Here is a 27,656-nt window from a genome sequence, read left to right on the forward strand (position 1 = left end):
TCTGTGCCTTAGTTTTATTTTCTTTGCTTTGGTTTATACAAAAAAACCAATAACCAAAAACATAAAGCGATAATAATAAAATTTTCTACTGGGACCTTCCCCAGCCCCCCACACCCGTGTGCAGGAGGTGGTGGGGGGAGTCTGAAACAGGAAGGGGAAGAGAAAGCCCCTCACCGCACACCAGAGGGGTCAGCCAAGAGCACTTCTCAGGGGGTCAGCTAGGGCAGTTGTGTGGGCGGGACAGGTGCAAGGGAGCTGCTAACCCTGGGAGGGGCCAAAGCCAACTGCGCATCCTGGGGAGGGAGCAGGCCGTGTCCTGGAGCAGGGGAGGCACTCTCCGCATCTCCGCCCCATCCCCCTGGTCAGACGATCCCTGAACTTTTCAAGATAAGCTTTGGATTCTGGGCCTTTGGGCCTTGAACCTGGGGCCTGGAGACCCCCGAGGCTCAGTACAGTTGCTGGAGTTCAGTGACCAAATCGGAGCCAGCCGGAGAAGGAACCACAGCCCTATGGAGACGGGCAGCCCAGGAGGAGGCGGGGACAAAGTGGGGGCCTCAAGTCTAAAGCTTTAGTGCCAGGGCCTTGGGGGTGGGAGGGGGTGTCGGGCCCTGGACCCACAGCCCAGAACAGAAAAGCAAGAGCAGATCGCCATCCCGAGAAAGACCCTACAGAGGACCTCTGAAGGCGCGGGGTTCAGCAGGAAGTTGCAGCCCTCCTGCCCAGGCTCAGGCACTTGGCTATCTCGCCCCAACGCCTGTGAGGAGAGCCTCTCAGATGGGGAACCGCACCTGGAGGGAGGGGTAGACACAGAGGGGTCAGGCCGGCCCCGTGGCCCGTAGGAGCTCGTGCGTAACCCGGCCACCATGGTAGAAGGGGCGGGACACCTCGCCTCGAGCGAAGATGACAGGATGAGGCAGGCGAGGCACACCTTCCCTGGGGGAGCCCAGCACCAAGAGGCCCCACACTTGTTCCCCCCAGAAAGGAGCCAGAGTTTCAGGGGAAACCTGAGAGGGCCTCCATGAGAAGGAGGTTCTGAAGGGAAGGGGAAGCCCGAGCCCCAGCAGCCCACAGGGGGAAAGGAGAGCGGCAAAGCAGGGCGGGGAGGGTTCGCCATACTAGGGTCCAGGCAGCTAGGCCAGCATGTGGTCCGCAGTGGGGTAGGGGGGCCTGAGGCCGTCGCTGTAGTTGTCAATGGGATAGTCCCCATCCATGTCCATGTGCATCTCCAGGGGGTCCAGGGGCACGTCGCTCGAGTACATGGGGCGGTAGGTGGCATCCATGTCTGGGGAGGAGAAGGGAGCTCCATCCAGGGTCTCAGGTTACCCTGCGGGGGGGTCTGGACAGCCCTCAGCCGCACCTTCTATCTCTGCCCACCCCCAGGGGGTCCGCCCCCTTCCCCAGACTCTCACACCAGGGACCCAGACAGGAGTGCATGTGGACACGACAGTGGCTGTCACTGGTCCTTTGGCCCTGGGGTCACAAAGTTGCCCCCTTGCTCACACCCACACAAGCACCCCCTCTGCCCTGGGCTGTGCACACACTTACCATCTGCGTAGGGTTCATTAAGGGGGATCATGCTCTGGGCCTGAGGATGGAGACAAAGAGAAACATTGGGGGAGGGGAAGGGTGGAAAAACGCAGGCTCCAGGCTGGGGGCAAAGACCCCTTGACGGAGCGGAGGATGAGATAGGGTTACACAGCGCTCTGAGGAGCTCCTCTCCTCAGGCACCTCCCCAGGGTGGAGGGTCCCACCATTCATGCTTGGAGGCACCCGCAGAACTAGAGGGGGGAGGGGAGGGGAGGGGAGGGGACTAGAGAATGGGTGCCAGGAGCTGCCCCACCCAGGATCAGGGCAGCCTCCAGCCTGTACAGCACCTTAGTGCAAGTTAGAGAAAGGCACCCCTGCCCCAACACTTCGTATTCGTTTGGACGAAATAAAATTGCCATTTTGTAGGTCAAAAACAGTAGATGGTTCAACCTACTACTTCCATCTGCTGGGGATGGTCATAAATGATCCGATTATAGAATAAAAATCTATGAAGCTGACAGGATGGTAGAGGCCTCCCTAAAAGTGCAATCCTCGTGCAGTGCGCAACTTGCACAACCAGACGCTGCAGCCCAAGCCGGGGTACTCACAGCCTCCCAGGCTGCAGGGTCGTGCTTGAAGAGGGAGTTGGTGAGCTCCACAGACACACGCTTTCGGTAATCTGGGTTCTTGTCCTCGGAGATGCGGAACAAGACAGCAGCAGCGTAGGTGGCTGAGCAGAGAAAAGGACAGGCCAAGTCAGGGGCCTGCCTCTACCCAGGCTGGGGGAACAAGGCCCAGCTTCCCCCCTCGCCCCCCTCGCCCCCAGCCCAGCCCCTCACCGGTGCCCTCATTGCGGGAGTGCAGTAGCTCCATGAGTGGGGCTGAGGCCCCCTCAGCATCAATGGCGTCGGCCGCCTCCTTGTCCTGGGCCAGCTCGCACAGCACCCCGGCGGCCACACGCTGGATGTTCTCCACTGAGGAGTACAGGAGCTGGGGAGAGGGGGCGTGGGGCGGACGTGAGGCAGGCAGGCATGAGGCACCTCACCGCCCTGCCCATCTCTGCCTCCCTTTTTTGGATTTAACCCAAGCCCATAGTAGAAGGCGTGAAAAGTCTAAGAAAAGTATAAAGAAATGGAAAAGTACACTGGACACAATCCCCCACCCAGACACAGCTTCTTTCCATTGGATTTTTATCATAGTCATATACATATATTTGATTCCTGTTTTTTTATCAAACATTGTAGCATAAAGCATTTTCCCACATTATTCAATAACTTTTCTTTAAAAATCTATGAGTTCATGGGAATTCCCTGGCGGTCCAGTGGTTAGGACTCTGCACTTTCACTGCCGAGGGTGTGAGTTCAATCCCTGGTCAGAGAACAAATCACAAGCAGCACAGAGCAGCCGAAAAAAAAAAAAATCTATGCGTACATATTGATACTCAAGAGAGAAAGAGATAGAGACTTGGATGGACCTAGAGACTGTCAAACGGAGTGAAGTAAGTCAGAAAGAGAAAAACAAATTATCGTATATTAACTATTAATATTTGTGGAATCTAGAAAAATGGTACAGATGAATCAGTTTGCAAGGCAGAAACAGAGACACAGATATAGAGAATAAAAGTAAGGACACCAAGGGGGGAAAGCAGGGGGAGTGGGGGTGGTGGTGGCGGGATGAACTGGGAGATTGGGATTGATATGTGTACACTGATGTGTATAAAGTAGATAACTAATAAGAACCTGCTGTATAGGGGTTTCCCTGGCAGTGCCAGTAGTTAAGAATCCGCCTGCCAATGCAGGGGACACGGGTTCGAGCCCTGGGCCGGGAAGATCCTACATGTCGCGGAGCAACTAAGCCCATGGCCAAAACTACTGAGCCTGCACTCTAGAGCCCGCCAGCCACAACTACTGAAGCCCGCGCACCTAGAGCCCGCGCTCCGCAACAAGAGAAGCCACCTCAATGAGAAGCATGCGCACCACAACGAAGAGCAGCCCCCGCTCACCGCAACTAGAGAAAGCCTGTGCGCGGCAACAAAGACCCAACTCAGTCAAAAATAATACATAAATTAATTTAAAAAAGAAAAGAACCTGCTGTATAAAAAATTAAATTAAATTAAAAAACAAAGAGAGAGAGAGAAAGAGAATGCTACAAAGCAAAACAACAACAAAAAGTAAAAAACCTCATCAATCGCAAGTGAAGGTAGCTACCGGCACCAATTCCTTACTCTGAACATTAATAATTAAAGGAAAAAAATTTCAAAAACTAAAGGTTCTTCTTCAACACCATTGTCTATGACCACATGATATAATGCACCATTCCTTTTTTAACCATTCTCTTATCATTGGACAGTCGGTTAATTTTCAATTGTTAGTAGTAACATTGCAATTGTCAGCTCTGTGCATACATCTCTGCCATGTTTTCAATTACATTATGCTATTTCACAAAGGCAGAGTCCCAAACCTGTACTACTTGGCTGTCTATACATATTTCAAAACTGCTTTCTGGAAAGGTTTTACCACCTTATCTTCCCACCAGCAGGGTATAAGACTGCCCATTTTATCACATCTTCATCAGCACAAAGCACTTCCTTTTTTTTTTTTTTTTTTTTTTTGCGGTATGCGGGCCTCTCACTGCTGTGGCCTCTCCCGTTGCGGAGCACAGGCTCCGGAAGCGCAGGCTCAGTGGCCATGGCTCACGGGCCCAGCCGCTCCGCGGCATGTGGGATCTTCCCGGACCGGGGCACGAACCCGTGTCCCCTGCATCGGCAGACGGACTCTTCAACCACTGCGCCACCAGGGAAACCCAAGCACTCCCATTTTTTTCTTTGCCAATTTGATAATGGAAAATGGGCTCTCACTGCAGGGTAAGCTTCATTTCTTTAAACTCCTGGGGCTGAGCATTGCTTTTTTTTTTTTTTTTTTTTAATATTTATTTATTTATTTGGCTGCGCCGGGTCTTAGTTGCGGTATGCAGGGTCTTTAGTTGTGGCATGTGAACTCTGAGTTGCGGCATGTGGGATTGAACCCGGGCCCCCTGCATTTGGAGTGCGGAGTCTTAGCCATTGGACCACCACGGAAGTCCCGAGCATTGTTTGTTTATGAGCCACCTGGGAATTGCATGAGCCTCTTCTTATATAACTACTGGGGTCTAGCACTGGGGTCTAGTATTAACGAGCTCTTTTTATATGAAAGATATTAAACTCTTGTCTGTTGTGATGCTTGCAAATATCTTCCCAGTTTGCTGTTTACTTTTCAATGCTTTTAGGTTTTTTCGGACATTAAAACATAGCTTTTGTTTCCATTTGCTGGCATTTGCTGAGTGGTCACTCCTGGTGTGGCCACTTTTCTCCAAACTCCTCCAAAGACCTCTTGATGCCTGGCTCAGACCCCCTCAAACCCATGGCTGTCAACCTTCCCCTTTCAGCATGGGGAGAAGCAGGGGTTGGGGGAACCTCTCCTGCCCACCTGCCCCAGACTCACCTGCACAAACAGGGGGATGGTGTTGAGTCGGAAGATCTCCATGCGGTTCATGGGATCCCGGGCGAGGATGTGCAGGGCTCCGGTGCAGCCTTCCACGATCTCCTCCATCCTCACGCCATCCTGTACAAGAGGAGCCGTTGGAGCATAGCAACAGGTAGCCCTTGGGAGTGGTCACACACCCCCCCCCCATGACACTGGCAAACCTCACTGGTCCTTGGAGTTGGCATCAATTGCAACTTGCCTCCCTATTTACACACTCGCATGCGCACACGTTCACACAGGGGACACTCTGACTCCCCGGGTAGAGGGTCACAGGCCCCTGCAGCTCACTTACCGTGCAGGGCTGCTGTGTGCCTGCAGCCATGTGGCGCTGGGCATCCTGGTGGGCCTTGACCAGCAGCTGGACGAGGCGGGGAATGACCGCTGCCTCCTGCAGTGGGGCATGGTTGGCTGGGCACAGGGCCAGATTCCTGATCAGGCCGATGGTCGCCTGGCAAGAAAAGGGACACTCATCAAGGGCCATTTCTTGGGCATCACTTCTCCAGCATCATCTCCTCCTTCCCCTCTCATCTCTTCTGTCCCCGAGGCCAGCCACAGACATGCTGGAAGATCTCCAGAGAATGAGATCATCCCCAGTCCATGCCCCTTATTCCATACGATCTGTGGGTCCTCATGTCTAACTCTTAGAGCCCCTGCTAAAATGATACCCCATTCCAGAATATTCCATCAGCCCCCAGGCCCTGACACTGCCCCATGTCCCCTCTCTCTTACCTCCCACTCACAGACAACATAGTCTTGCTTTTCTGATAGTTCCCAAGACCCTGATTATCAGGGAGAGGGAGTCCTCACTAGGGTTGACCCCGAAGCCTCCTGCTTTGGCGACGCTCACACTGTAATCAATCCCCAGCAGGCGGCTCTGGGAAGAGGTCTCTGCCCCAGGGTCCTCCAACTCCCAGGAGCCATTCTGGCCTCCCAGGGCTCCTTGGGGAGCAATTTATCATCTTATTTGATCCTCAAAACCAGAAACCAGGAGGGCAGGGATGAAAATCATGGGGGAGATGAGGACAGGGTGGATGACCTGCCAAGGTCACTTGTCAACTTAGCTGCTGGGTCAGGGTGCAAACCCTCTGCCCACCTCGAGCTTGTGCTGCAGACCAAGACCAAGGAGGGGAGGGACCGTGTGCTGCCCTTTATTTATTTATTTATTTATTTTTATTTTATTTTTTTTGCAGTACGCGGGCCTCTCACTGCTGTGGCCTCTCCCGCTGTGGGCTCCGGACGCGCAGGCTCAGCGGCCATGGCTCACGGGCTCAGCCGCTCCGTGGCATGTGGGATCTTCCCAGACCGGGGCACGAACCCGCGTCCCCTGCATCGGCAGGCGGACTCCCAACCACTGCGCCACCAGGGAAGCCCTGCCCTTTCTTTAAAATACAAAATATATAATCACTTAGAGTCATTCTTATCTGGACTGTTATATTGTTGAAAATGTAGTCAATAGGAGCCCCTGCCAGCTGGCTCCTGTGCCCTTTGACAAGACCCCAGTCTATGGCAGCTTCCTCACTCTCTGGCACCAGGTGTCACACACACCGGTAGCTCTGCCCTGGCTCACCCTCACCTCCCCTGCCTGTGACAGGGAACTGATACACATTTCTGCTCTACCCAGGCAGCCTCCTGAGAAGAAGGCTCCACCCTGGTTCCCAGTAGCAGACACCAAGTGTCCCCGGAATCCTCTCTACCCTTTGTCTTTTTCGCAACCCTCCTGAGTTTGAGCAGGACACATAACACAGTGCTAACATCCTTGCATCCAGATGTGGCCAAATGACCAAGTTCCAGAGTATGGGCTGAAGTGATGTGTCCCACTTTCTGGTCGCTGCTAGCCCTCCCTACTTCTCCAGGGTTAAAAGGCACCTATGGGGATGGTGTAGTCCAACTGTTTGTGTGAGGACAACCCTCATGACCAGACCCTCTGGCATAAGGAATGTGCTCCATGGACCACCAATATCACCTGGGGGCTTGTTAGAAATGCAGACTCTCAGGCCCACCCCAGGCCCACCGAATCAGAGCCCGCAGTTGAATGAGACTGCCCAGGGTGGTCCTGTGCATGTTAAACTTTGAAGCTCTATTCTAGGAGATGGCTGAGCTATGAGATAGAAGGAGTCTGGGTCTCAGGAGCAGGGCCACTGTGGAGGTCTAAACCGGAACACTGAGAGAGGAGTGAACTTTCGTCTTATCGGAGCCGCTGTATTTTAGGCCTCTTTGTTACCGCAGCTTTGCCTGAACCCATACAACGCCTAATCCTGTCTTCAGAGCTCCTCCCCTCCTCCCCATCACGCAGTGGGCGGTACCTTGACGAGCGGCCACTGGTTGGGCTGGTTGAGCAGCTTGACGATGGCCGGGATGCCGTAGTTGAGGCGCACGGAGTTCTGAGCCATCTCGGCCTCAGGGTGGCGGCTGGTGAGGTGGCGCAGGGCACAGATGGCGGGCTCTGTGATGTCATCCTTGTCACCCGCACACAGGATGGCGTGGATGAGCGCCTCCACGCCGCTGTTCTGCGTCACCAGCGACTTGTTCTTGCTGTTGTTGCAGGTCAGGTTGGACAGAGTGCCCGTGGCACAGGTGAGGACATTGACATCGTCCATGCTCAGCTGGTTCACCAGAATCTTCAGCACGCCCTCCAGGCCCTCCTGGGGTCGGGGAAGTCAGTGCAGAGTGAGGGAGATTCCCAAACGCAGGGTCTTCCCAAGGGTACCCGGGAGAACGGATGGCCTACGGAGGTCTCCAGCCCACTCAGCTCATACTCGATGGGCCCTGCCTGTGTGTGTTCATCCCCGTGATCCTGCCAACACCCGTGAGAAGGTGGTCGTGGGGCAGCTGAGGCCCAGAGAGGTTGAGGGCCTTGCCCACAGACCCACAGCTAGTGAGTCGGATCTGAACTCAGGCCTGTCTCCAAGCTCCACGCTCTTTCCTCCACCCCCTCCTGTCCTCAGACCCAACAGAGCTCTACTCAGGCCGAGGGAGGCCCCTAGGCCAGAAGGAAATTGATAAGGAGGTCCATGCTTCCACGGCCCAGCTGACCCACTTTTACACGCTTCTCCCCTCTCTGGGCCTTAGCTGCTGCCCATTCAGTGGTCCTCAGGCCAAATCTGCTTTCAGGAAACATCCCTAACCCAGGAGCCTCATTCTCCCAAGGGGAGCCATGTGGGCCCTGTGATAGAACAGGAAGACCCCAGGATCTGGGGACAGACAGTCCTGAGTTCAAATCCCAGCTCTGCTGTCTGCTAGCTGTGACCAAGGGCCATTCCTTAACTCCCTGAGCTTCTGTTTCTTTTTTTTTTCTATTTTTCTGTGAAAACTTCCTTTTTCTTTAAATTTTTTATTTTATATTGGAGTATAGTTGATTTACAGTGTTGTGTTAGTTTCAGGTGTACAGCAAAGTCACTTATACATATACATGTATCTATTCTTTTTCAGATTCTTTTCCCATTTGGTTATTACAGAGTACTGAGTAGAGTTCCCTGTGCTATACAGCAGGCCCTGGTGACTATCTGTTTTAAATATAGCAGTGTGTACACGGTAATACCAAACTCCCAGTTTGTCCTTCCCCCCACCCTTCCCCCCGGTAACCATAAGTTTGTTCTTTAAGTCTGTGAGTCTGTTTCTGTTTTATAAGTAAGTTCATCTGTATCATTTTTTTTTAGATTCCGCATATAAGCGACATCGTATGATATTTGTCTTTCTCTGAATGACTTACTTCACTTAGTATGATAATCTCCAGGTCCATTTGTGTTACTGCCAATGGCATTATTTCATTCTTTTTAATGGCTGAGTAATATTCCACTGTGTATCTGTACCACCTGAGCCTCTGTTTCTTCATCTAATGATGGGCCCCACACTCTACCTCCAAGTACTGCAAGGGGTAAAGGAGCCAATGTCCCCAGTGTCTAGTGGAGCCCAGCACATGGCAGGTGCTCAACAAGCAGCCGATTGATGCAATTCTTAGCAATGACAGTCAGGTTGGAAGGAGGGACCAGAAGACTTGTCCTGAAACTGCATTTTTCCTTAAGCTCTTTTTAGGCACCAGGGGCCCCCAAGCCGTCTCCTGCACACTACTGCTCCCTGCCCAGGGTCTAGGTCAGAACTGTTCCTCTGACACCACCTGAACCCCAGCCAAGAAACATCAGCCTCCTTCATCTAGTCCCCTTTCTGAATCCCTAACAGGGATTAGAGCCTTGAGCCTAAAGGGATGAGGGGCTACAGGGCACTTCCATCCCCAGCCACAGTGGAACAAGATACAGAGGCCTCAGGCCTCCCCAGCTCCTAAGGTCAGACTCCCAGGCAGGAGGCTGGACACGGTAAGATGGAAGGACGAGGTGGCTGAAGAGGCAGACCCGGGCTCCACGACCTCCCTCACCTGCTTGGTGGCCACGTCCGAGAGGTTGCGCAGGGTCCAGAGGCAGTTCTGCACGAGGCGGGGGCTGTTGCTCGTCAGGTGTCTGCCCAGGGCCTGCATCCCACCTGGGGTGGGAGATGGGGGCACGTCAGCCACAGGGGAGCACGGCTGACCGAGCCTGGTCACTGGTCAGGGCCCCACCCGCGCCTGCCCGGCCACATGGGCCACCCTCACCGGCCACAGTACTCACCAGCCTCCACAATAGCGGGCTTATTGCTGGGACACACGGACAGCACCTTGAGCACACGGCTGGTGGTCCAGAGCAGCTTCTCGTAACTGTAGTTGCGCATGATATGCACAAGAGCCTGGGGTCCTCCATTGGCCAGGATGATGAGCTGTGGAAGGAGAGGGGAAATGAGTGTGAGACAGATAGGGACTATGACAGGGAACAAAGAAGGAAGGGGGGTGGTGACAGAGCTGTTATTACTGTGCTTCCTCTAAAACCTGAATAGCTTTTGTGACTATTAAATAAGCCAAAATGTTGAAAAAAGAAAAGGTAATACACAATGCTGGAAAGGATGAGGTGAAACTACTGACATACATTGCCACTGATGGCATTGCAAATAACGCAGTCCTTTTGGAAAGTACCTGGAGCTCTGAGTAAAAGCTTAGAGATATTAAAAATCCTCAACCCCACTGATGAAAAACTTCTCCCACTCTCTGGGAAAGGCTGTGTACTTGAATATGTTCATTACAGCATCGTTCGTTCATAAAGGTGGAAAATCGGGCGCAACCTAGATGCCCTCCCTCAGAATAAAGTCTGGGGCCTCCACTTAAATGAAATGCTATTTGCTGTTATAGAGGGTGGTTTTGAGGACAGTCTAGCAAAAAAAAAAAAAAAATTAATATCATGCAGAAAACAGACGCAAAGTTGTAAATTGCTATAACTACAACTGTGTACAAATATGCCCACAGGAAAGCACCGGAGAAGCACATGGTTGTATGAGGATAATGAATTTTTTCTTTCCCTTGTCCTCAAAATATCCAGTCATATGGTGAAACATGTACATCTGTATACACATATGTATTTAACCTAAAAAGGGTAACAAGGCAGCGTCCTGAAGCTGCCACTGGACGGAGGGTGGTGCCATGAGGGCTGCAGGTCTTGGTTGGGGGCGGGGTGTGGCCCACCTTGCTCTCCTGGTTGCCGTAGGCCAGGAGCTGCAGGCAGTCGGTGGTGATGGCCAGGAACTTGGGGTTGTTCTTGTTGAGCAGGGGCACCATCTTCTGCAGCCCGTCTGCCAGGCGCACCGCCATCTTGGCGCCCTCCTGGTACAGCAGCAGATTGTGCAGCGTGGTGATGGCGTAGAAAAGGACCGACTCCACGGGGGAGCTGGGGGAGGGGCAGGGGGCTCACGTGAGTCAGGTCCCAGGTGAACGTGGGCCACCTCCCAGTACTGACACCCCAATGCTGTCCCTTGGGTCCAGCCCCACTTTTTTTTTTTGGCCACACCATGTGGCATGTGGGATCTTGGTTCCCTGACCAGGGATCAAACCCATGCCCCCTGCAGTGGAAGCGTGGAGTCTTAACCACTGGACCACCAGGGCAGTCCCCCAGCCCCATGTTTATTTTTTTGTTTTTTGGGGTTTTTTTTTGCGGTATGAGGGCCTCTCACTGTTGTGGCCTCTCCCATTGCGGAGCACAGGCTCCGGATGCGCAGGCTCAGCGGCCATGGCTCACGGGCCCAGCCGCTCCATGGCATGTGGGATCTTCCCAGACCGGGGCACGAACCCGTGTCCCCTGCATTGGCAGGTGGACTCTCAACCACTGCGCCACCAGGGAAGCCCCCCCCAGCCCCGTTTTTAGGCACAAAGCACACAGCACCTCTCCTCTCTCCACTGGGACCAGGACTCTTCCTGCTCTGTGCTCCCGGCTGGGTGCTAAACGTACGGTTGGTCCCCTCAACACCTGTCCTTACTGAGTAACTGCCATGTGGAAGGCCTCGTACTAGAGAGGCCCTGCAAGGGACTCAGAGGGGAATAAGGTCAGTATCTCCACCCTCAGGTAACTCGCAGCCTAATATGATGTAAGGAAAAAGGCCAATCAACACTGCAAGGCTGGGAAAGATAAAGGTGGCAAGGGACTTTGCACATGCTGTTCCCTCTGTCTGTAATACTCTTCCCTTCATCTACACCAGCCAAACTCCACTCATCCGTCAACCCCCTGCCATTAGAGTGAACAGCTTCTTGGAGCTCCGCTGACCAATCTTGGACACACCTTTGCCCTCATCTATACTGTATCCTGATAACTAACCTGCGAGTTACATGCCTGTCTCCCCTGCTAGGCTGTGAGAAGCTGAGCACCAAGACTGGGTGTGGTTCTGCACCTGGCACATAGTAGGTGCTCAATAAATGTACGGAAGCCCAGGGACGTGGGCAGGGTGGGGAGTCCAAGGGAGGGGAAGCCCCAGGCTCCCACAGTGAGTAGGGGTCGGTACCTGAGCATGCGGACCAGGGCAGGGATGCCCCCCGACTTGAAGATGGCAAGCAGCCCCTCGCGGTGGTGGGAGAGGTTGTGAAGGATGCTGGTGGTACAGCGGGCTGTATCCAGGTCGCTGGTGTTCTGCATGGCGCGCACGACGGCTGCTACCAGCTGGGGTGAGCCCATCAGTGCCCGCCGAGACGCCTCCTTCTTCGACAGCTGGTTCACGATCATGGCCGCCTTGGTCACCACCACCTGGGGGGAAGGGGGAGGATGGGAGGATCTGAGCAGATGGGCCAGGTTGGTTGGCACTGTGAGAAGGAAGGGCCAGGAGACCCCTCCACAAAGCTCAGACAGAGCCGGGTCAGACTCTTCCCACCGATGGGGCTTTGGGTCAATGACCTCCCTCCACCCCAGGTAAGGCCGTCTCCTGCAGACACTTGACCTCTCCCCTCCCTGCCCTGCCTCCACCCCGGCCAGACCCCTCACAGACCGGGTCCTCATCGTTGAGCAGTTTGGTGAGCTCAGGAAGGGCCCGGGTGGCCAGCTCGGCGTCGTCCTGGTAGTTAATGAGATGCACAATGGCCGACTTCAGGAGCTGGGATGGCTCGGCCAGCCGCTGCAGGTTGGTGGTCTGTCCCTCCACCTGGGTGGCCAGCAGGGAGCTGTCCTCTCCTGTCACACCAAGACACATGGCCTCCCGCACCCGCTTGGCTCTAGCTGTTGTGGACATCTGGTAATCCATGTCACCTGGGGGCCAACAGGCAGGGACTGAGCTGCAGGATGCAGGCAGGGGGACAATGGGGAGCAGGCATCCCATCTGGGTCCTCTGGACTGCCTCCCAGACCACCACTCATAGTTCTACCTTTAACCAGTGACCTTGAGCAGGGCATCATCGCCTCAGTTACATCATCTATAAAATGGGGCACCACCTGTTCTGTCCGTCGTAGGGAATTCTTACGAGAATTAAATGAGATAATAGTTGTGAATTGGGACTTCCCTGGTGGTCCAGTGGTAAAGAATCCTCCTTACAATGCAGGGAACGTGGGTTTGATCCCTGGTCAGGGAACTAAGATCTCACATGCCATGGGGCAATGAAGCCCACGTGCCACAACTACTGAGCTCACACACCTCAACTAGAGCCCAGGTGCCACAAACCACAGAGCCCTCGCGCTCTGGAACCCACACGCCACCACAGAGCCCACACGTCCTGGAGCCTGCGCACCACAACTAGAAAATAGAAGATCCACACGCCACAGCTAGAGAGAAGCCCGCGCACCACAATGGAGAGCCAACGTGCCGCAACTAAGACCCAATGCAGCTAAAAATAAATAAAATAATAAATAAATCTTTTTTTAAAAGTTGTGAATTGCTCTTAAAAGAAAGGATGGCAGGGGGCTTCCCTGGTGGCGCAGTTGTTGAGAGTCTGCCTGTTGATGCAGGGGACTCGGGTTCGAGCCCTGGTCTGGGAAGATCCCACATGCCGCGGAGCAACTGGGCCCGTGAGCCACAACTACTGAGCCTGCGCGTCTGGAGCTTGTGCTCCTCAACAAGAGAGGCCGCGACAGTGAGAGGCCCGTGCACCTCGATGAAGAGTGGACCCCACTCGCTGCAACTAGAGAAAGCCTTCGCACAGAAACGAAGACCCAAGACAGCCAAAAATAAATAAATTAATTAATTTTTAAAAAAAAGAAGAAGAAAGGATACATGTGCCTGGTACATATTGCTAAAAAAAGTTCAGAGATTATTATTATTAAAAGGAATAGCTAACATTTTTTGAGTACAGGCACACCTTGGAGATACTGCGGTTTCATTTCCAGACCACTGCAATGAAGTGAATATTGCAATAAAGTGAGTCATGAATTTTTTGGTTTCCCAGTGCATATAAAAGTTATGTTTACACTGTATGTAGTATATTAAGTGTGCAATAGCATTATGTCTAAAAAATGTACATATCTCAATTTTAAAATACTGCCAAAAAATGCTAACCGTCATCTGAGTCTTCAGCAAGTCACAGTAGTAATATCAAAGATCACTGATCATAGATCACTATGACAAACAGAATAATCATGAAAATGTTTGAAATATTGCAAGAATTACTAAAATGTGACACAGAGACATGAAGTGAGCAAATGCTGTTGCAGAAATGGCACCGATAGACTTGCTCCATGCAGAGTTACCACAAACCTTCAATTTGTCAAAAATGCAGGATCTGCGAAGTGTACTAAAGGGAAGTGCAATAAGACGAGGTGTGCCCGTACTTATTATGTGCTTAGCAGTGAATTAAGTGCTTTCCTTATACTTTTCTCATTTAATCTTACAACAATCCTAGAACGTAAGGACTATTATTATCTCCACTTTATAGATGGGAAAACTGAGACACAGAGAGGTTATAAGAACCCAAGCTGGGATCTGAACTCAGACAGCCTGACTCCAGAATCCAACCCCGACTCTATGCCCCTCCCTTAACCACCAGGTAGGGGTAGGATGAGACAACCTCGGTCTCTTTTCAACCCTGAAATCTCACGGTTCTAATTATACCCTCATCCTCCCCAAAGGAGACAACTCTCCCATTATATGGGCAGGCAAATAGAGGCCCAGAGGGCCACCCAGTAGAATAGAGCAGATCAGAGGGAAAGTCCAGACTGTGGGTTTCAGCAAGCAAGAGGGGGGCTCTCAGCTCAGAGTCCAGCCTCCACCCCCTGGCGGGTCTGGGAGTCCCACAAACAGGTGCCCCGGCTTCCCAGGCGGCCCTGCCCTGGCAAGTGTCCCAAAGCCCCGAAGAGAGGGAGGCAGAGGTTCCACCCTCCAATCAGTCGGGAAGGAGGGACCATCCACATGACTTTCCCACCCGGATGCTGTACTTGGGCTACACAATGCCTGGCCCTGCCAAGCTGAGAGGCCTCTGCCTGCTGTGTGGGAGAAGCTACCCAGGGTGCAGAGGCTGAGCTCTGCCATGGCCCAGGCTGCCAGAGCCTACCCTGCACCCTCCCCAGCTCCCGTAGCTCTCTGGGCTGCAACACTCAGGGCCCTGGAGGCATCTGTGGACTACAGACAGGACTGGATACTCCTCTCCCCCAGAGGCAGGGCACCCTGGGCTGGCGGAGATCCCCACCCCTGACTAAGCCCCAGAACTGGGCTCTGGCTCCCCGGCATATTTGAGGCTCCTGGAGCAAGAGGACTGTGTCTTCCCTACAGTCCCTGAATTCCCTGAAGGCAGCAATGATGCCTCCTCATCACACTGTAAGTTCATGGAAGGCAAAGACTGTGCCTCTTCTTTCAGACTGGTGGGCAGGGTCTATGCTTCCGCTCCGTACTACAGGTTCACGGAAGAGGAATCTGCCTCCCTCCCAGATGGGGGCGCTCTGAAGTTGCCGTGCCTCCTCCCTCAGACTGGTGAGTCTAAGAACAGGAGCTGTGGCGCTTCCCTGGTGGCGCAGTGGTTGAGAATCCACCTGCCAGTGCAGGGAACACGAGTTCGAGCCTTAGTCTGGGAAGATCCCACATGCGTCGGAGCAACTAAGCCCGTGCGCCACAACTACTGAGCCTGTGCTCTAGAGCCCACGTGCCACAACTACTGAGCCCACGTGCCACAACTACTGAAGCCTGCATGCCTAGAGCCCGTGCTCCGCAACAAGAGAAGCCACCGCAATGAGAAGCCCGAGCACCACAACTAGAGAAAGCCCGCGCGCAGCAACGAAGACCCAATGCAGCAAAAAATAAATAGATAAATAAATAAATTTATATATTAAAAAAAAAAAACAACAACAGTAGCTGTGCCTCCCTCCTCAGACCGGGAGCCCCCTAAAGTCTGCCTCCTCTGACCCTGACCTCCCTCCAAAGCCCAGCCTGGTTTTCGGCTGGAATATTCCCATGGAAGAGTCCCCAGGGATCCCAACCTTGGCTCTGGGGCACCGCCTGGGTGTAGGTGGTGGTCTTCTTGAGCATGTACTGGCGCTCACAGGCCTCGTCCTCCTCCATGACACCTTTGCTGCTGACCGAGGGCACGCAGGTATTGACCCCCGAGTGGATGCCCGAGTCGTAGGTGTACGTCTGTTGCCACTCGGTCACCTTGATGGGCTGTTCGATCAGGTTCATCACATCCATGGTGGCTGCTGGGGACACAAAGGAGGGGCAGGAAATTAGCTGGCCACAGTGAGACATCTCATCACCAGGCCCAGACCCCACCTTCAGCCTCTCCCCAGGCCCTGCCCATCACCCCTAACCCGCACCACAGCTGCAAGCCCGTCAGCAGGCTGTGGAGGAGGGTGGGAGACAGGAGAGACCAAGCCCAGGGAGAGACTGCCAGGATGGGACACCTGTCTGTGAGTCCTGGGCTTGCATCTCTGACCTCCAGCCCAGGGTGGGTGAACCCAATAGCGGGAGGGGCATAAAGAGCCAGATGCCCCAACCCAGCCCTCAGCTCACTCACCTTGTTGTCCCAGCCCCAAACCCCCAGAGCAGGAGAAGGCATTCAGGACCTTCAACAGCTTCTAGGGTCCCGCAGACCCACTCCCATCCACTGGGGCCCCCTGGGAAGCACTGTAGAGGTGAGGCAGCTACACCCCAGGCACTGGGCAGGAAACCGGGTGGGGCAGGGAAGCAGCCAGACAGGTTTCTCTGGGAAGCCTCAGAGACTCCAAGATCTCACTTTCCTGCAGATGGGGCAGGATCACGCGTGACCCCAGAGGCTCAGGCCCTAAGAACCCCATCTCTCCAGCACTCCAGCTTCTAGAAGCCTTTCCCAGAATTCTGAATCCCACCAACCGGTTCAAATCTCAGCCACATACTACTCGGCATCTCACTGCTCTGCTGAGCCTCAGTCCTCATCTGTAAAATGGGGTAGCACCACCTCCCTCGTAGGCTGTTGTGAGGACCAGATTCGTAAAGGACCCAGCCTGGTGCCTGGCACACAGTAGGTGTTCAATGTTGGTGACCATGGCCAGATATCAGTACTGCTTCTCCCTCGGGGTGGGGCAGACCTTGGGGTGGTCACTGCTATTCAGAGACTTGGGGCCACTTGAGGCCCATGAATAGCTGGGCCTGACTCTGTACCAGGGAGGTGGTGACTCCCACTTGGTCTGTCCGGCTCCCGTCTTGGTGCTGACCTCCAGAGTCCAGCAGCTGGGAGGACGGGCAAGGGAGGCTGTGCCACAGTGAGGGCCTTCCTGGTGTCCTTCAAGAAGGCTTCCCTGGTGGCGCAGTGGTTAAGAATCCACCTGCCAACGCAGGGGCCATGGGTTCGAGCCCTGGTCTGGGAAGATCCCACAGGCCGCGGAGCAACGAAGGCCGTGTGCCACAACTACTGAGCCTGTGCTCTAGAGCCCGCGAGCCACAACTACTGAGCCCGCGTGCCGCAACTACTGAAGCCCGCGTGCCTAGAGCTCGTGCTCCACAACAAGAGATGCCACCGCAATGAGAAGCCCACGCACCACAACAAAGAGTAGCCCCCGCTCACCGGAACTAGAGAAAGCCTGTGCGCAGCAACGAAGACCCAACACAGCCAAAAATTTTAAAAACAAATAAAATAAATAAATTTAAAAAAAAAAAAAAGGTCACCGTCCTCACCAGTGGGCTTTGAAGCACATGCTCTGCTCGCGCATTTACATATGGGGAAACTGAGGCTCCGCCCAGTAAGGAGGCATAGCAGAGACATGACAGAGCCAGGCCCAGGCCCAGGTGTGAGTGACACCCGAGTCTGTGGCCTCAGATGGCAAGGAGACCCCAGGCTGGTCCACCCGTGAGGCTGGGCAGCAGCACCCAGCACCTCAAACCCACTGTCCCATTGTGTTGGGAGACCAGTTAAGGACGAGGCTGGAGTGGCTGGTGAGCCTGGTCCCACCCCGGGAACAAAGATCACCAAGGATGATGTGTCTTCTGGGATGGCCCCAGTGCCACCCTCCGGGAGGATGACAAAGATCCCTCATGTCTCCCCGCCTTTTATGGCGACCCCAGCTCCTCCCCTGCCGTGAGCACACCTGGAACCGGCAGAGGCAGGAGCCAGACCAGCTCCCCGCAGACTCCTTCTCTTCCTCCCAAACCCCGAGTGACTCAGAGTTTCAGGCTGATACACAGAAGCAGGCTCGGTGCCTCCAGATGTGCCCAGCTGCTTTCCAGGCACCGGCCAAGTGTGGCTATTTCAGAGGGCGCCCTTCCCCCCGGCCCCGCCCTAACCACACACTGCCCGGCACTCTTGCCTTCCCTGGACAGACAGACACAGAGAATACAGGAGAGTTTGGGAGGAGAAAGCCTGTCGCAGAAGCCCCAGGGAGAAAATTCAGGCAGGAGGCCTTGGACATCCAAGCACTGGAGAAGGAAGATGAAACTGTGTCAGTAAATACAGTTGCATTAACCCTGTAAAGGCCACTTTGCCGGGCAGAGGGCTGAGCCGACACCTGGATGCCGAGCCTCAGTCAGATTCGCTTAGGACAAACTGGACATCTCCAGCCCTATCAGTAAAAACACCCCACCCGAGCCAGAAAAAGCTGCTCCCCGGTAGAGATCACCGCCTACCCTGATGCTTCTGAGCCAAGTGAGAGGGATACGGGCCTTGGCCGGAACCTCAGGGACAATCCCCTCACCAGCCCCATATCCAAAGGGACCACCGAGGTCAAGGCTGGCAGTAGGAGGGGCGTTTCCTCAGCAGGCCCCTCACCACCCCCGCCAGCCCAGGCCTGGAGCCAAGAGAAGTTGAGGGCTGGACAGCTGCCCAGGGTAAGACAGAGCCCTCAGAGGTCAAAGGATCCATGGCGGAGGGGAGGCGGGGGAGGGGGGGCGGGGGGAGAGCCTTAACTAGCAAATGAATCTCATGCTTCCCTAGAAGCAACCCTGGCCGGCATTTTATTATTCCCAGTTTCTAGGTGAGGAAACAAGCTCCCGGCTGAAAAACAGTGGCGCTCTGCTCAAATCCAGATCTGCCTCACTGCCAACCAGCCTCCAGCCCACCAAGGAGAGAATGCCAGACACCCTGCTGCAGAAGAGAGTGAGGGGCAGGGGGCAGGAGGGGCACAGGTGGAGCCAAGCACCTGCTGCTCGGCAATCAGGAGTCCCAGGTTCTAGTCCCACCTCTGCTGCAAAACTTGCTGGGTGTCCTTGGGCAACAGCTTTCCCTCTCTGTGCTTCACCTTCAGAAAGCGTAGCCCAGGTGATCTCAGAGGAAAGTTGATATCTAAGATTCTAGGAATAAAGAGTCAGAATTCCCATGACAGACCAGAAAAGGCTGAGGGTGGGCAGGGTCAGAGGTAGAAAGCAGTCCAGAGAGGACATGCACCAGAACTCTTCCTGAAGAAAGGATGCTGGTGGGAAGCTACTCCCGCCACAGGCAAGATATAAGTCAGACCTCAGGCAGGGCTGTCAAGCAGCCCCGCCTTTCTCCCCACCTACTCCCCAGGAGAACCAGGGGAATTCTTTTTTAATAAATTTATTTATTTATTTGTTTTTGGATGTGTTGGGTCTTTGTTGACGCACGCGGGCTTTCTCTAGTTGCGGCAAGCCGGGGCTACTCTTTGTCGCAGAGCACGGGCTCTAGGCGCACAGGCTTCAGTAGTTGTGGCACATGGGCTTAGTTGCTCCGTGGCATGTGGGATCTTCCCGGACCAGGGCTCGAACCTGTGTCCCCTGCACTGGCAGGCGGATTCTTAACCACTGCGCCACCAGGGAAGCCCCAGGGGAATTCTTTCACAAGAAACAAAAGTGCTGTTTTTGCAGTTTGCAGGGTGGAGGAGGCCGCACCCGGTTTAGTCTTGTCCCTCTCCGCCCTGGACCTGGAGTGAGACCTGCCACAATGCCCCTGGACAGAGTCAGGGTGGAAGGAGGCGAGACAGTCACGGGCCCTGCCCCTGCACCCTGGCGGGAGCCGGGCAGAGCCAGACACAGGGCGGGGCCCTGAGTTGAATGGGGGCACTTTGTTTAGCAAGCAGTCTCTATTGCAGGAGGAAGAAGCCAGCTCAGAGATCACTGGGTGGGGTGGGGGACCTCGCAAGGGACAGGAAGAGAGAAGACAGGGGCCCTGAAGAGGGTGTGCGAAGGATCCTTCCCCCACTGGTCCACACTGGCCCGGAGTCTGCAGGCAAGCAAGGGGGCTGCTTTGGGGCCCACCTTGCCTGTCGCTCCTGCTTCCTCCTCCACGTGGCCGACCCAGGGGTCTGGCAGCAGGCACCCTAAATCTAAGACTGTCCTGGCAGAGTGTGGCCCAGCTCTGACATTAAAAAGGACTCCCAGGGGGCTTCCCTGGTGGCGCAGTGGTTGAGAGTCTGCCTGCCGATGCAGGGGACACAAGTTTGTGCCCCGGTCCGGGAGGATCCCACGTGCCGCGGAGCGGCTGGGCCCGTGAGCCATGGCCGCTGAGCCTGCGCGTCCGGAGCCTGTGCTCCGCGACGGGAGAGGCCACAGCAGTGAGAGGCCCGCGTACCGCAAAAAAAAAAAAAAGAACTCCCAGGAATTCCCAGGCAGTCCAGTGGTTAGGACTCCATGCTTCCACTGCAGAGGGCACGGGTTCGATCCCTGGTCGGGGAACTAAGATCCTGCATGCCATGCGTCACGGCCAAAAATAATTAAAAATTAAAAATAAATGAAAAGAACCCCCACCAGAGCTACATCAGGCTTCTTCCCCCTGCCAGCACCTGCCGCAGTGATGGGCTGGGCTGGGCTGCAGGAAGCCAAGTGTCAGTAAGACACCAGGAGACCAGGACAGGAATGGGCTGCCTGAGAGGTGAGCTGGGAACCGGCTCAGAAACATTGCATTAGAGCAGTCAGGGCCCTCCAGAAGTTCCTTGGGCCAGTGGCCAGCACCCTGTGCAGACATGGATCACAGGCTCAGACAATGACAGACGAAGGGGGCCATGGGCAGGGTGGGAGGGCATGGGGGTCAGGGGAAGGCTCCATCCAGCCCCCCGCACTCACTGGCCGTGTGCCCTTGGGCAGATCACGCAACTTCCTGAAGCCTTATTCCTCCTCTGTAAAGTAGAGACAATCAAGACACTCCTTTCTTCAGACAGCTGTGTGTTGTGTGGATGGTACACAGCCATGACTGTGCAAGGCCTCTGTTGGTAGGAAAGGCCCAGGCAAGCGTCCTTCTACTAGGGAAGCACAGAAATGGCAGAGGAGGAAGCCGGCAGAGGAGGAAGCCAGCAGAGATGGGCCTAGCAAGGTAGCCGGTAGCCAGCCTGCTTTGTGGGACCCAGTACTCAGGGCAAGACCCAGACTTCCTTTCCCTGACACCTCAGATGAAGGCTAGGAGGGGAGCTGCCTCCTGGCCCTAGGCCAGAGCCCCTGGGGTCGGGGCAGGTGTGGCCGGGGAGGACGCGTTATGCCAGGTCCTGGGAGGGGAGGCCAGGTGGAGACATGGCGCTGCCTCTCTCCCCGGTCACACGTGCTGCCTTCTGCAGCTGGGGGCCGGCAGGCCAGTCAGGCCTGGACATTCCCCACATAGCAGCCCCAGGGGAGAGGCTGGGCTCCGCAGTGTCACCAGCCACCACCCTTCCCCACTCTGTCTCTGGCTCCAGCAGAGATTTGGCGAGCGGTCCCAAGCACAGACGGAAACAGACTCTAGAAAAGTACAGAGACAGACAGGACTGCATCCTTTGAGAGCCCTGTCTCCCCCATCAGGCTGGGGCTTCCCATCTAGGCCTCTCCCCTCAGACGGGTGGCTCCAGGAGAAACGTCCGCCACCCGCAGACTAGATGTTCCTTGGCAGAGACTGTGGTCTCCCCCATCAGACTGGTCATTCCAAACGGGCAGGGACTGAAGCGGGTACCATGTGTGGCCAGGGTCCTGGGGATGGGAGAAGATACAGAAGCCCATCCTGAGCTTCCAGAGGAAACCCCTCACTTCCAGGCTGGAGGACAGCCTGAGCTGTGGCCCAGCACTGGCTGCGGGTGGAGGTTCAGGTCAGGCCGACCCAGCTGCTGTTTATTTTCTTCCTTCTGGGCTCCTGCCCAAAGCAAACAAACCAGGGTGGGAAAATGAAGGGGACTTGGAGGAGAGGGAAATGCCTGGCCAGGTGGCTGGACCCTGAGAACCTCCGGGCTCCCCTGGAGAGGGCTCCAGCTGCAGCGCCATTCCCTGCTGGGGACCCTGGGTGGGCAAAAATCCCAAACCGGCAGATGACCCTAAACCGGGACTCCTGGGAATGGAAAAACCTTTACCAGCCTCAGGAAACAACAGCTAAGGACTCACTTGGGTCGGTGACATATCTCAATACCCAAGTGCCTACTGTCCCCACCTGACCACCCCCACCCAGGGGGGCTTGGGGAGTCCGACCCCAGCTCATGTCCACTCCTCAGGGTGAGATTCCCCAGGGTTTCATTCTGCAAGGATCGCTGCCTGGCCCTCTCCTGGAAAAGCAGGGAAGACCCAACTCTTACTTCCCTGTTCAGCATTTGCTGGAGAAAACTAGGGTTCGGATAAAGATTTGGTTAAAATTTGTTATTGTATACAGAGCATAAGATCATCCAAGAGTGAGGCTGAGAAATAAGAGGACACTAAGAAAAGAGAAGGGAAAGAAATGTTCATGGTTAGATGCCTCAACAGGATTACGGGTGACTTTTTTCTTCTCTTGGAAACTTTCCTAAACTTTCCAACTGTTTTGTAAAATGATCAGATATTACATTTTCAATCAAGTGGGAGGGGAGTCGCGTAGTGAGTGCAACCTCCACTCACCCCCAAATAAGCAGTGTATCGATTGCCCAGCCCCGTCCCAATTCTCCCCTGTCCCTGCCACTCACCAGAGACAAGAATCCAGAGACAAGAATCCTCTGTCTCCACAGTGAGGAAAGACAGTCGACCTGTTAACCCACACTCTGCAGGTCATAGAAAGCTGAGCTTCCGGCCCTGAGGGCCCCCAAAGCCTGAGGGGCCAGGAGCCTGAGCAAAGGGGGAGTGGTCAGTGAGTTTTCTCTTCAGCCTAGCCAAGGAAGCTGCTGGAAATCAGGACAGTCCACGCCCCCCAGACCTCCACCAGATTCAACCATGTCCCAGGAGGCAGGCTTCATGGTGTCGCTTGCAGAGACACAAACCCTGATGACTCGCCCCAGTCACACTGCTCCTTCTCTTCATAGGGGTCACTGGGCCAGCGGCTCATGGCTACCTGCCCCTCACATGGCCAGGTCTCTCCTCCCAAAAGACACAAGACTAAGAGTTTCCCCAGGGACCCCAACAGACCTCAGACTCGCCCCAAAGGGTAGTGATTCCTACCTGCCCTCTCTCCTGGGGCAGGCTGGCTCTCCCCCAGCTCACACGGATGGGACCCTGTTTCATCCTCTTCAGAGAAGGGTCAACCCTGAGCCTCCACCAGGATCTCCCTCTTAGTCATCAACTCAAGATCTCATCTCTAACAGGCAGGAAGTCTTTCCTCCCGTCTAGCCTCCATTCCTTCCATAAGAGTCCCAATTGCTCTTGTGTCCTCAGGGCTGTTGGAAAACTGCAAGCCTGTCACCCTCTTCACAGCAATCACCCGGGACTGAGTTCATTCTCTTTCTTTCTTTGTCACATCAAGTCCCCTCGGCCTTCTCTTCTCCAGGATCAATAACTCCCCATGCCTAGGGTCCCCTCCTGACCTCAAGGAATCTGGAAGCCCCGTGTTGATAGGCTCAGTACCCAGGCTGTACTGACACAGATAGAGGCCCCATTTCCCAGGCCCATTCCGGTGTCAGGTGCCCAGTAGGCAGACGTGCCAGAACCAGGCAGGTCTGAGGACAGTGACACCAGCCCCTCCCTCCAGGACCCAGGCCCTGCTGACCCCACCTCAATCACCGGAAAGGCCTCCTCAGCAGCAGAAAACCTACTCCCAGCCCCCAGGGCTCCCAGCTCCAGAGGACAGCCAGCTCCCCGCCCAAGAGCAGCCTGGTAGTGCTGACTGGTAGAGTCCAGCAGGACACTGGTCCGGTCCTAAATCTGACTCGTTTCTCTCCACTCCCCAGGGGACAGGCCCCCCTTTATCTTGGCCCAGCTCCAGCCCCCAGCAAAGCAGACAACTCCCACTTCCTATACAGGGAGAAGCCCAGAACAGTCCATGGCTCGGCCCAGCTCAAGCCAGGAGGCGGCAACAGCTCTGACCCCTTCCCTCCTCTCCCTGCCAAAACCTCCTCCACACATCCGCCACAGCCCCTGGCCTTGGGGAGACAGCCCCCTCCACCAGGAACCAAAAACCAAGCCATGGGAGGGGCAGGGATTTCAGAGGGCAGGAGGCTGGGACGTGAGTCACCCCTACCTGGGAAACCTGCCCCCGCCTTCCCCAAACACACACACCACCCTGGGCCCTTTGGAATTCTCTTCTCCCCAAACGCCTAAGCAGAGACTCTCAAAAAAGGGATGGCAGAAAAATTCTTCCCAGAGCCATGGTGGGGTGATACAGCAAGATGGGACCTGGGCTTGGCGCCAAAGGACCCAAATGCCAGCCTTGGCCCTGCTTGGGTCTCACTGTGCAACCTTGGGCAAGTTACTGAACTCCCCGAGTTTCCTTTCCATTTCCTCACCTGTAGAATGGGGTAATGATACTTGCCTAGAGGGATGGCCATAAGGATTAAGTGAGAACAGTTAATGAAAGTGCTTGGAATCTGTAAGTAGTCTCTTACCTTTTAAGTGACCATTTATCAAGTACTTATTCGGTAGTTGGTACTATTATTTCCATTTTGCCCAGGAGGTCACTGAAGCTCAGAGAGGTGAAGTGAATTGACCAAGTCCGCGCAGGTAACGAGCGACAGAGCTGGGAATCAAACCTAGCTCAGTCCAAGCCTAAATCCCTATGCTCAGAACTGCCCCACTATAACATGTGTCCAAACAATAGCCCTTCTGTAGAGAAGTCAACTGCCCCATCCCCATTCTAAGGTGGCTCTTTTCCCCAAGCCCTCCCAGGCCGGGGAGAGACCCCCGTCACCTGTACCTGCCCAGTCAGCACCCCTTCCTTCCCGTGCAATGCACTCTCAAAGCCTCATCCCTGGCAGCCCAAACAGAGATTCTAGAGGAAATGGGGTTGTAACTGGGGTGGGGTGGGACCAGGTGGAGGCATGGAGAGGGCTCATGTCACCCAAGCTGAAGCTTGATTTAGCAAGAAATGACCACTTGGATCCTACTTTTTTCCCCCTCTCCCTCCAGTCCAGTAAGTGGCCAGTTTGCACCTCCTAACAATACTTCCTCAGTATTATCTTTTCATCGAAGCCACGAACCAGATTAGCTAACCTAATCATTTAACCAGTGTAACTAACAATGCCTTCCCCTCCTCCACTTTGGCACAGAGAAAAGGGAAAACAGGTTATTTTGCCCAAACTCCTTGCCCTTGTGACACCCACTGGAGCAGAAGAGGCATGGGACTCCCCCTGACCCAAGCTCCCCCGACCCAGGCTCCCCCTGACCCAGGGCACTCCATGGGGTGGGTCTGACCTCCGCCCTCACTCTCCCATCTACCCCCCACGGTAGAGTTGTAGAGCGGTAAGGGTCTTCCCAAGTGAGTCAGGGCAAGCAACCCTGATCCCCCCCATCTTCCCTTCATCTCAGGAATGGAGAACCTGGCTGTTACATTCCCCCTTTCTGTTCCCCAAGGAGGCCAGGGAAGGGGCTCTCAGGAAATTGTTGGGGGGAATAGGGAGGGCAGCCGCTAACGCAGCTCTGCCTGAAACCTTCCGCACTGAAGCCTTCCTCCAGTCCCACCTTCCCCATCGAAGTCTCTCCGGAATGGGGATGGGTGGGAAAAGGACTTCAAAAGCCTCCAGAAGGAATGCACCTTCAAAATCCAGAAATCAAATGGAAATCCAGCCCCATTGCTCCGCGCTCTTCGGACTCAATCCCCAGCCAGCTAAATAACGTGGGGGATGGGATAGAGGGCAAAAAAACCCCAGAACAATCGCTCCCCCCACCCTCAGTCAGTTTGGCCCGGTCCTGCCCCACCCCCATTCCTGGGGAGGGGGGCAGAGCTCGGGAGAGAGCCTGTAGGGCAGGCCTCCTGCGAGGGGGTGTGGTGGTCCCCGGAGACAGGAAGACAAGGAAGAAGCTGCTTCCCCTTTGGCCCGGCCCCCCACCCCGGCCCCCCCTCAGGCCCCAAGGGGCCCAGCAAACAGGATGGAGGTGGGGGCTGGGAGGACGGGGTCACAGCGCAGGCACTGCCCAGGTTCAGCCTGGCCGGCTGGGGGAGGGGGCTTTGCTCCGAGAAGGACCCCTAAAGCCTGCGGGAAGCCCCGGGCAAGGAGGCAGGAAAACCCCCAGAGAAAGCTGCCGTGAATACTCCTTCCTGGAAAGTTTGTTCTGGGTGATTTTTCCGCCAAGAAGAGGATAGAAAGGAAGGGTAGTCCTGTTCCCATATCAACACTCTGGAAGCCGCAGCTACTGGAAACTGGGCCGGTGAATTCTCCACCCGTGCACGACCCCTCCGCCCAGACCCCTATCTTGAGCCTCGGGTGCCAGACACCAGCTGAGCGCAGAGCCGGGCCCAGCACCAATCCCCCTGCCATCCCATCCCGCCTCCGCTGGCGGAGCCAGAGCCCGGCACCCACCCGAACGGAGCGGAGAGAGGCGCCGCAGGTACAGTCCCGACCAGGCTCGCAGAGCTGGAAGGCAGGGCCTCGGGACTCCGTGTGCTCACCTGCTCGGCAGGTGGGGCCCGCGTCCCTAGGAAAATGTGCGCTCAGCCCTCACAGTTGGGCAAGCCGGGCGTAGACAATAGGGCCCCACCCAGGCCTGGGGGAGTAGAGAGGGAGGGAAAGCGAGGATAACGCGTGGGGTGGGGTGACGGTGGCCCCAAAGAGACCAGCGGCAGCAAGTTTCGCAAACAGTAAATTTCTGATTACAGAGTGAGCGCTGGGACGCAGGCCGAGCAGGTTAAAGTCTCCCCCGCAAGAGGCAGGGCCAAAGTCAGGGACGCGGCGCCCAGCGAGCTCCGCGGGTCCCGGGGGAGGCGCGACCCGGAGGCACCTGCCCTGATCCCTCCCCACCCTTCTCAGACACCGGCTCTCGGAGCCCCCAGTCGCGCTCCGCGTGAACCTCGCGCCCACTTAGTCACCGCGCCCAGGACCCCAGCGCGCCCCCTGCCGCCGGTGCAGGGTGGCTCTCCCTGGCTCCCGCCCTCACCTGCCCGGGGACGGCGGGGATCGGCCTCTCGTCCGCTCGCCCCGCTTCCCTCGCCCCAGCGATACCTGCCCCGATCGTCCTCACCTGCGTTTGGAGCCTGGCCGGGCTGGGTAGGGGTCGGGGCGGGATAGGAGCCGGCGCGGGCTGCGAACTGAGCTCAGCGCACTCGGGCGGTGGCTGCTCCGGACTCTGGCCAAGGCAGCAACTCAGTAACCGAACAAAAGGCGAAAGGACCTGACAGCCAAGCCACGCCTCTCGCCCCTCGAAGCTCCGCCCCTGAGGGAGACGCCCACCCGCTGATGTGGGCTTACTGGCTGCCTGGCCTGACTGTCCTATGGAGAGGCGGAGCCTCGCGCCCAGTCCCCTTTCACGGCCTCCTCTGTTTATCCGCTGGCCATTGGCCCCAGGGACTGCCACTCGGCCCTAGGGACGTTTTCCAACTTGAGGTTCCATCCTAACTCCTCACCTATTGGCAGATTGAGGGTTACTTCCTCCTGATTGGGCAAGGAACTGTCAGTAAGACTAAGGAAAGAACCAATGGAAGGGATGGGGTGTGTCTTGTCCCACCCTACCTCCGAGCAGGTAAGAATGATTACTCTCCCCTTCCCCCTACCTGTCCAACAGGTGAGTCAGGAGGGGCTATGGGAAAGGACAGATGCCTTCACTGGCCAGCCAACTGAGCGTCAGGCATGATGCTTCTTTGGGCTTATTCACCCTTGCC

General features: G+C 55.5%; 1 protein-coding gene across 2 annotated transcripts; it reads right to left on the reverse strand.

The window, feature by feature from the left end:
• Positions 1 to 27,160, reverse strand: JUP (junction plakoglobin). Of its 2 annotated transcripts, none has more exons than XM_082604944.1 (15): positions 27,020 to 27,160; positions 15,778 to 15,993; positions 12,372 to 12,628; positions 11,895 to 12,133; positions 10,588 to 10,789; positions 9,647 to 9,791; positions 9,418 to 9,521; positions 7,352 to 7,690; positions 5,341 to 5,496; positions 5,007 to 5,126; positions 2,367 to 2,517; positions 2,136 to 2,257; positions 1,546 to 1,585; positions 1,117 to 1,282; positions 1 to 788 (listed from the first exon to the last, which is right to left on the reverse strand). In XM_082604944.1, the coding sequence occupies exons 2-14, from the start codon at positions 15,983 to 15,985 to the stop codon at positions 1,131 to 1,133; spliced, it is 2,235 nt and encodes a 744-aa protein (XP_082461070.1). In that variant the 5' UTR covers positions 15,986 to 15,993; positions 27,020 to 27,160; the 3' UTR covers positions 1 to 788; positions 1,117 to 1,130. The 2 variants fall into 2 exon arrangements, with proteins under 2 accessions (XP_082461070.1, XP_082461071.1); XM_082604945.1 differs by having other exon boundaries at positions 15,778 to 15,990; positions 27,020 to 27,159.
• Between the last annotated feature and the right edge of the window lie 496 nt (positions 27,161 to 27,656).

This window comes from Mesoplodon mirus (genome assembly GCF_964341445.2).
Source record: "Mesoplodon mirus genome assembly, chromosome: 18".
Classification (NCBI taxonomy): domain Eukaryota; kingdom Metazoa; phylum Chordata; class Mammalia; order Artiodactyla; family Ziphiidae; genus Mesoplodon; species Mesoplodon mirus.